General features: G+C 42.3%; 1 protein-coding gene across 1 annotated transcript in view; it reads left to right on the forward strand.

Annotated features, from left to right (window-relative positions):
• Positions 1–4,509: 4,509 nt before the first annotated feature.
• The window catches only part of LOC138947976 (heparan sulfate 2-O-sulfotransferase 1-like), a 25,659-nt gene continuing 20,168 nt past the window's right edge, over positions 4,510–10,000 (forward strand). The window contains exon 1 of the mRNA XM_070319500.1: positions 4,510–4,535. Within this exon, the coding sequence (XP_070175601.1) occupies positions 4,510–4,535 (26 nt within the window). The remainder of the gene's footprint in view (positions 4,536–10,000) is intronic.

Genomic DNA, 10,000 nt, shown 5'->3' on the forward strand with positions numbered 1-10,000 from the left:
CATAAATCCCTTTTTATGGTCATGCATAAACATGATAAATCGCGATTAGTCTCCTCTGCGCTTAATTTATGTTCTCGGTTGGTTTGTCTGAGTTTCCCTTTATGATCAGTTTTATGTCCGAGGGGGGCCAGTTTTATCTTTGCATTGTGTATGTGTGTGTCTCGATGTTTGTTTGTATGGTGTATAATGTTGTGCTCTGTTTGGGTAATATTTTTGTATATCATCCAAGTACGCAGGAAGATAAGATCGTTTGTCATAATTTCCCTCTTTGAATAAGGGAGTTCCCGCAGTGGGGCACTGCGGTTATGAAATTAAAGGCCCCTCCTGTTTTTGGAACCGCAGGAGCTTTCTAGTTTGCTGTTAGGTAGATTTTTGGTTCCTCTTTCCTGTCATGCTCTCTTTTTCTTCATGAATTCTTTTCTTTTTTCTGCCTTCTTGCTCATTCACCTGTATTTTTTCCAAAAATCTCTTCTCTTGCCGCTTGTCTCGCGATTCATGTATAGTTTAATCTGTTAGTGTTCTGATGTAAGTCCAGCAGTAGATAGGTTAAGCCTATTTTAACATACTGGAAACTGGTAATCTTCCAGTAGGTATTAATTTAGTTTTACTAAAGCCTGCTGGGACACAAGTAATGGGTTAGTGCATTTGTAAACAGGAATCGCTTGACAAGTGGCCCCCTTCATCCCCCCCTTCCTCGTCCTGATATGGCTCTGCGTAGTCGGCTGGACGTTAAGCAACAAATAAACAAACAAACAAACAAACAAAATAAGGGAGTGTGTCTATCTTTTGTCCTTTTTGTGGTCAATAAAATAGATCATCATCATTTTTACCATTAATGTTTGCTTTCGTTACTCATTCGGTCTCACCCCCCCCCCCTCCCCCCCACCCCCCACCCCGTCGACCGACGAAGGGTTTGTCTACCAAGAAGACGAGCAAATCCAAAAACAAAGAGACTGCCAACGTTCCAAAATTCAGAATCAAAAAACAAGAAAGGTAAGTTTTTGTCAATAGCAACGTTCCAACAACTTACCTTTCTTGTTTTTTGATTACCAAGAAGACATCAGATAAATATTGCACGTGCTTATGACGAGAATTCTTCCAAAAAACAGCAAATAGATATCTCCTGTCTCCTAAACCATAAAGGTTTTAAAGTTTATCTGCGAACTGAAAGAAGAGATTGTTGCACGTGTTGTGTTTGTGCAACGAGTGTACCCATATCAAAATAAATAAACACCTGTTGAAACCAAAGAGGAGATCCACAACTTCAATACCCAACCCGTAAATTTGCCTCAAACTCACTTGCAGTAGAAGGTCGAGAGCAATTCCTGTCAAAGGTGGACACAAAATCGGTTCGTAACTTGAAGTTTACGAGCATGTAGAGGCGTCGCGAATTAATAGTGGTGTTAATCTTTCCGTGTTAAATAACAGTTACGGAGCAATATTACGAGCGTGAGACAAAGGAGGGAAGTGTATACATCACTCATGCACAAAAGCGGCGTAAGACCTGGCTTTTCAAGACACAGCAAGACGGTGAATTTTTAATACTGGAAACCGTGAGTATAATTTCCGTAATCAACTCCCAACAGAACCCGACCTGCGAAAGAGAGTCTTGCAGACAAGACCACGTGGTGAAGAGAAAAGAACTTAAGACTTTATTTTTCTCTGTACGTGACACACTATTGGAGGAGACTTATTTATTGGTTGTAATAGTGCCCACCCAGTATAACCTAGACGTGGAGAAATACGTATTGGCTTGATTTCAGGGCTGGAGAGTGGATTGAGGGGAATAGGGGACGAGACAGTGGGATGTTACTGTCCTGAATCCCATCCAATTTATTAAGCTTCATTTGGAGAGAAAAAAAACCCGCGGGTTAGGGGGAAGAATTTACCCGATGCTCCCCAGCATGTCGTAAGAGGCGACTAACGGATTCTGTTTCTCCTTTTACCCTTGTTAAGTGTTTCTTGTATAGAATATAGTCAATGTTTGTAAAGATTTTAGTCAAGCAGTATGTAAGAAATGTTAAGTCCTTTGTACTGAAAACTTGCATTCTCCCAGTAAGGTCATATATTGTACTACGTTGCAAGCCCCTGGAGCAATTTTTTTATTAGTGCTTTTGTGAACAAGAAACAATTAACAAGTGGCTCTATCCCATCCCCACCCCACCCCCCACCCCCCCTTTCCCCGTCGCGATATAACCTTGAATGGTTGAAAACGACGTTAAACACCAAATAAAGAAAGATTTGGAGAAAGAAATCAATGTCTTTTATTAGCTGCATGGTTGTTTGAACGAAGAATTTACAGTGAATGGATTGTACCGTCGATGTGCTTCAAACGCCACTAAGACAACGAACGGAATAAGAAAATTAGAGAAGAAGTAGAATATTTCATTAGGCCTGGACGCAAAATATGTGAATGTAATCGATTACAACCGAAATCTTACAGAACCGAATGACTCAGAGCACTTTCTTCAATCCATTGTGGGATCTCCAAATCAAAAACGTCACCATCCTGCGTAAGGCCAGAACATCGCATAAGCTTGATAAATTAGCGTGCGACTACGTCGGACAGAAGACGACATTACGGCTAAAGCCTCGTCGTTTTCATTGTCATTTAATCTCCTTTTGACCCGCAAAGACGGCGGATGCTGAACTGGTTAGCCGGAACATTATCCAGAACTCAGAGACTCACAGGACAGCAAGCACTGAAAAATGCCAGAAACAAAAAGACAACGCATCGGTTCGTATTGATCCCCTCCTACTTTTTGTGCAAGTAATTGCCTGGGGAGAAAAAACCCACACCTCTCATCTGTAAAACCGAAGGCTTACGGCCGATGCAAACAAATATGGATTAACCCTTCGTGTTCGCCCTGTTTGTGTGTGTGTGTGTGTGTGTGTGTGTGTGTGTGTGTGTGTGTGTGTGTGTGTGTGTGTGTGTGTGTGTGTGTGTGTGTGTTTTCATCTGAGGCTTGCCTGCACATAATTATCCAGAGGGTAAAAATTGGATGTTTATTATTTTGACATTGAATTTCCAGGTTTTCTCGCAGAAAAAAAAAGTAAAAAGAAAAAAAACTCCCTCGTATCTGAAAACCCGATTGCTTACGGCCATTGCAAACAAATATGGATTAGCTCTCGCGTTCGCCCTGTTTGTGTGTGTGTGTTCTCTTTTTGGTTTGGTTCTGGGGGTTTTCTGGATATGATTGTTCAGATGGTAATGTTGGATTTTATCTGACATTGAAGGTCGGGGAATTGTCGTAGGATGAGTCGATATGACGGCAAGTGAGGGCGTTTGGATGGAATGAAGAAGAAACAGTTGGTGGTTTTTTGAGTCACTTGAGAAAAAGTGACTCTATGTAATCGGTCAGTGTTAGTCTGTCCGGCCGGCCGTCCGTAGACACCACCTTAACGTTGGACTTTTCTCGGAAACTATCAAAGCGATCGGGCTCATATTTTGTTTAGTCGTGACCTCCAATGACCTCTACACTTTAACGATGGTTTCGTTGACCTTTGACCTTTTTCAAGGTCACAGGTCAGCGTCAAAGGAAAAATTAGACATTTTATATCTTTGACAAAGTTCATCGGATGTGATTGAAACTTTGTAGGATTATTCTTTACATCAAAGTATTTACATCTGTAGCCTTTTACGAACGTTATCAGAAAAACAAGGGAGATAACTAGCCTTTTCTGTTCGGCAACACACAACTTAACGTTGGGCTTTTCTCGGAAACTATAAAAGTGACCGGGCTCAAATTTTATGTGAACGTGACTCATTGTGTTGTGAATAGCAATTTCTTCCTGTCCATCTGATGCCTCATATAATATTCAGAACTGCGAAAGTGACTCGATCGAGCGTTTGCTCTTCTTGTTTTAATTCATTATTGTGTGTGTGTGTGTGTGTCTGTCTGTCTGTCTGTCTGTCTTTGTCTGTCATTGTCTGTCTGTATCTGTCTGTCTGCCTGTCTGTGCACAAAATTGAATCGATTCCACATAGCCCAAATGGTTTAAGGGACATTAAAAACCAAAAATCAACATTCTCTGTGCGCTTAGGGGAGCCGGGGAGGGGGGGGGGGCGCATGATCTTACGTGAGGAGTGTGAAATTCGTAGCTTCGAGAGTAGCTGGAGACTTTGTTTTAGTCGATCCAAGAATCGTCAGGGCCATTTCTCGGCAAGGGTTGGGAAGAATACATCTTTTCTTGCCGATTATAGAATGATTGAGGGCGATCGTTGTCGCGCTTGTGAATGTCAGGACCGCAGCGGACAGGAACGAAACAAAGACAGCGTTGTGAGTTATAATGTAAAGTGTTAAGTGGATGGTTGTGTCGCTAGTGCACGCGGGAATGCGAAGTGCATCGGTGATTGCCTTTGTTGCTCATCGGAATTTCAGTATAAAACTAAAAGGCTGTTTTTCTGTACATGCTGGAATGTCGCCGTGTTTTGCTGCATGTTATTTAAATGCACAGTCTTTCCAGTGAAAACAATTCTGTTCACTATCCACCCTACGTGCGATGATGATGCCGATGTGTCTGGAAACACCTCCGTAAGAGGCGACTAACAGGTTCTGTTTCTCCTTTTACCCTTGTTAAGTGTTTCTTGTATAGAATATAGTCAATGTTTGTAAAGATTTTAGTCAAGCAGTATGTAAGAAATGTTACGTCCTTTGTACTGGAAACTTGCATTCTCCCAGTAAGGTCATATATTGTACTACGTTGCAAGCCCCTGGAGCAATTTTTTTATTAGTGCTTTTGTGAACAAGAAACAATTAACAAGTGGCTCTATCCCATCTCCCCCCTTTCCCCTATCCTATCTCCCCCCTTCCCCCATCGCGATATAACCTTGAATGGTTGAAAACGACGTTAAACACCAAATAAAGAAAGAAAGATCTGAAATGGTGAGCAGAATCGTTCACACGGGAAGGACTGTGCCTTTAAATGGGGATGGGTGGATTTGTCTTCTCATCTTGTCTTGTCTATTGATCAGAAAAACAGCGGCAGGCTTTGAAGACGACCCCGAGTAAAGATGTATGATATGATGTAAGCCGGTTGGGATCTGTCTCGGGTCAGCCACCTCGCTGCCGCCTCGCCACAATCTGATCATGTGGAATTGACGTGGCTAGACAACTATTACGTACACCACACCACACAATCAGGCTAACTCCATGATCGCGACTGCTTTCTTGCTTATTCCGTGTTCATACCGTTGACGTGTTATAACAGTTTTTGTTCCCAGCGTTTTGTTATGCAATACGGAGATGCTGTTTAGTGGACTATTTGCGCCTCGATATTTTTATTTATTTATGTTCTTACGTTTTATGTTGTTTATTGTAATGCTGTGTACACCACACCTGAGTTTCTCCTCGTTGAGATAATAAAGGGTTCTATGTCTATGTTTGGAGTCGGCAGTCGGCAAAGGGCCGGCACTTATTTCAAATCGCCAAAACATTTCCCGTCATTTCGGCAGAATTGCGGAACTTTTTTGTTGGTAGAGAAAGGTGAGGCCAAGTACTGGCTAAAGCTGCTGAATATTGATGAAACTTTCATGGCCATTTCAGACAGAAATCCTGGCAACACCTCGGCCATATATATTTCTTTCCCGTCGGCAAAATATTCTGTCAGTGAGATAGCACTGAAACGAATGGAGCCTCTTACAAAGTCGTCTGTATTCATCCATCGAAGAGTCATTGGGGGAAAATAGGGGTAAAACTGTCATTATTTCCCCAGAAGCGCTTTCGATCAAAAACTTTGAAAACTCGTACTTTCTCGTGCAGCTCCTTGAAACCACTGTTCGAAATATTGGTTACTTTATTGGATGTGTTCCTTCCAAGAAACAAGTTGTTTTTCCTGTCTTGAGAGCAACTCGATCCCAAGGTACACGTTAATTTTTCCTTTCTTGAAAACAAATTGCATGAGAGGGGGTACAAATATAACGAGAATTTTATATTTTGGAAAGAAAAAGAAATATCAAAACTTGTGGAATGGAAAGCCTCCCCACAAACACGCCAACTTGCCATTTTGTGACCCATAAGGGACATGTCTTTGGGTATTGCAGCATGCACTTTATGGCCGCTATGCGTGCCTTTTGTGTATATAGCGTTTTGTTGATCAGTTTGGCTCTGATATTCTCTGCCAGGAATTAGTGCGTTTGTGTGTCTGTTACGACATGTGTGTTTTCTCACAGTCCCCCATGAGGCATTGGATGAGGTCCCTCGACTTATTACCTTCAGTGAATTACAATGTAGTTTGCTTGGCGATTTAGTCTTGCTTCTTTATGTGTTTGTCGTCTATTTGATATTCAGTAGCGTGTATATTATCCAGGGATTTTACTTGAATGTATTTTCTTCGGCAAATTTGTCAAAGTGTTCGTAAACTGTTCGGCAATTTGGGTAAGTTTAGACAGTCCTTGGTGTCGATCTTTCTTTCAGCGTGGGACAAAAATCGGCAGTTCTGTCGAAATATCGGCAAATTTGTCGGCGGTATGAAAAAAGTTTTGGCGTTTCACCAACTGTCCACATCAAAAGACACCCCTGATATCACAAGAGGCCGGGATGCTCGCTTTAGCGTGCATTGCAGGATAGCTGACCGTTAGCTTTCGTGGATGAAACCTGGCTGCATGACTCTCAAGGTTTTCCCTGTGTTGAAACTGCCAATCAGTGATATGTACAATACAAGGCAACATCATCGAGCTCCACATTTTTGCACTTGACAAGGAACCTGTATAGTTCGTTCAGTAAAGACTACGGAAGAAATGCGACGGTGAGGATGTGATTTTGCAAGGAGCGTTGGTAAAGTTCCTTTCTTGTTTGTTTGCTTCTTTCTTTTTTCTTTTGTTCTTTGCGTCTGTATTGTATTTTGCTTTTGTGAGCCAAACTCGTATCAGACCGTTCAGCTTAATCTCCCTATTAGTAAAGCCTGTCCTTAACTAGGCGAAGTCGACTACGTTAAGTATACTCCGCGAAGCTGGCCGCACGAAGCTTTAGCACAGTTTTCGACAAAAAAAACCAAAAAAACTTGTCCGAAGTCTTCGCGAAGTCGACTTGGGGCTGAAGGAAGGAGCGCCTTTAGGCGAAGGTCATCCTCCGTTGGTCAGAAAAGCACCCACACAACTACACCCTTCAGCAGGGGAAACGATGCAGACAGAGACGAATCGAAACAGTTTCTCTCATGACCGGCCGGAATGCGGCAGTCAAACGCCAGAATTACCCCTGTCTAGATCACTGCTTCGGTGATCGAAGACCAGGGGTCTTTAGATACGATGATTGGTCTAGTGTGTGGGGGTAATTGCCTTGCACTTTGGAAGGCTTGGGGCTGGAAGCGTTGGCTCTCGTGCATTTTGCTTTGAAGGTTTGGTGGTGGTGGTGGTGGATCTCATCATCTGTTTGTACCTGTGGCTGTCTGTCTGTCTTTCTGTCTGCCTGTCTGTCCGTCTGTCTGTCCATCTGTATCTCTCAGTCTGCCCACCCCACCACCCCTCTCTCTCTCGCTCACTACCTCAAGGTCAGATTGTAAGAAAAGGCGTAGCCTTAAATCTTAATCCTTGTTAAATAAAATTCATTTCAATTCTTTCTCTCTCCATCTCTCTCTCTCACTACCTCACTCTCTCTCTCCATCTCTCTCTCTCTCTCCATCTCTCTCTCTCTCTCTCTCTCTCTCTCTCTCTCTCTCTCTCTCTCTCTTTCTTATTTTGTTCTCATCCATACTCAATTAAACAAGTAAATGGGAACACAGTTAATTGCCCTCGATAATCTTATCTGCGTTTAATCCGCTCCTGCACTTATTGTGATGCGTTGTAATGAGATAGAGATGGAGGAATAGTGGAAGAGGGAACTGATTAGTACTGTGCGCATTCAGAGAAAGTTTTAAGAAAATACTTTATCTCCAGCCAAACCAGTCGAACGCCGAGGGAGCCTGGAGGATGAGTTGTTGACGACGCATTGGTGTATCTTAATTAGAAACGCGTGCACATTGAGTAAACACAGATTGGCCACACTGGCAGATAGACTAACTGATTGGCATTTAACGGTCGCTGATTGAATTGTCTGACCCCAACGCAATCTTAAAACCATAAGAGCTGCTACTCTCGTTCCTTGCTGCTACTATCGAAAACTCCCGCGTCTCGATTAACAACAAACGCACAGGCGTTATTTCTGTCTGGGTTTACATTCAATCGGCGGTTCGTTTTAAGCGTGTTTTTATTCACTTTTGGTTATATACAATCGTTTCACAAAACCCATATGCTTATGGACACGTTCTATAAAAATAAAAATTATAAACAAAATTTAACATATTTACGATTACGACATGGGGAACAAGTGATACACTCATCAATCAACATATTTTTTATATGATTATTATTTGTACGTAAATAGAGAGAGGGAGAGAGAGAGAGGGGAGGAGAGAGAGAGAGAGAGAGAGAGAGAAAGAGAGAGAGAAAGAGAGAGAGAAAGAGAGAGAGAGAGAGCGAGAGAATGCCCGCCGTTAGATAAAGTGAGAGGGAGAGAGAGAGAGAGAGAGAGAGAGAGAGAGAGAGAGAGAGAGAGAGAGAGAGAGAGAGAGAGAGAGAGAGAATTATGGAGATGTAGGCTAATTGATCAATCGGCAGTTATCGTACATTTTCTCTTGTGGCGTTATTTCAGTGTCAGCTTACATCTTTGTAACTGGCGTCTACCTCCCACACCCACCACAACTTCTTTATTTTCTTCTTCTTCTTTTTATTTATTTATTTTTTGGTCTCGGTCAACATCATTCCGCGATCACCGAACATAACATTGCATGCACGTGCGCAGCATAAACTCGTCAAGCTTAGCTCTCGCAGGTTTTCGCTCAGCAGAATCTAACACGACAGAAAAATAAGTTTGGCCAGGGTAGAGATTATTTTCCTTGCAACCTTTCGTCGTCATTCGGGGTGGAAGCAATCCAATGAAAATACGGAGTCCGTGTATTTTTGCTCTCCTGCATCAACAGAGCGTGACCGATCTTGGGAGATTTTTTTTGTTATCTCGCTGCAAGGCTGTGTCCAAAGTGGCATCGTTTGAGCACTGGTAGTCCGGGTTGTTCGTTTTTCCCTCAGTAATAAGATCGCGTTGCTCTCTCCTGGAGACGCCGCAACCTGATTAACTCGGATATCTGGAAACATTTTGTAAAGGTGTTTGCTTCATAGAAGCGGGAAACTCTTTCTGTTCGTTGAGGTACTCACACCAACTCGGATACTTGGAAACATTTGTCAAGTTTTCTTTAAACAACAAAAACAAAAATATGATTTGCCAAGCACAACATGTGGGGCATTTGATAAAATGCTGTTGTTTCAAAATTATGCAAATGTGTTTGACATGCAGTTTGCTTCAAGGAAGTGGGTGCTCTGTCTGTTCCTTGAGATGTCCACACCAACTCGGATATCCGGAAACATTTGTCAAGGTGTTTGCTTCAAAGAATGTAGGTGTTCTTTCTGTTCGTTGAGATTCCCACAAACCCACCATACCACCCATCCTCCACCCAACGCCTACCCACTCGCTGAGACACGTCCTCAGGCGTGTTCTATCGTGTACACTACATTGGGGTGTGCACGTTAAAGATCCCACGATTGACAAAAGGGTCTTTCCTGGCAAAATTGTATAGGCATAGATAAAAATGTCCACCAAAATACCCGTGTGACTTGGAATAATAGGCCGTGAAAAGTAGGATATGCATAATGCGCCGAAATGGCTGCGATCTGCTGGCCGGTGTTAATGCGTGATGTATTGTGTAAAAAAAATTCCATCTCACACGGCATAAATAAATCCCTGCGCCTTGAATATGTGCGCGATATAAATTGCATAAAAAATAAAAATAAAATAATAAAATAAAAAAATAAATAAATCCCTGCGCTTAGAACTGTACCCACGGAATACGCGCGATATAAGCTTCATATTGATTGATTGATTGATTGATTCTATCGTTCTTTCAAATGCTTGCATCATCCTGTGACATGCTTTGCGATTAGTACTTTGAAACGGTCGTCAGGTATCATCTT

This window comes from Littorina saxatilis, linkage group LG15 (genome assembly GCF_037325665.1).
Source record: "Littorina saxatilis isolate snail1 linkage group LG15, US_GU_Lsax_2.0, whole genome shotgun sequence".
Lineage (NCBI taxonomy): Eukaryota > Metazoa > Mollusca > Gastropoda > Littorinimorpha > Littorinidae > Littorina > Littorina saxatilis.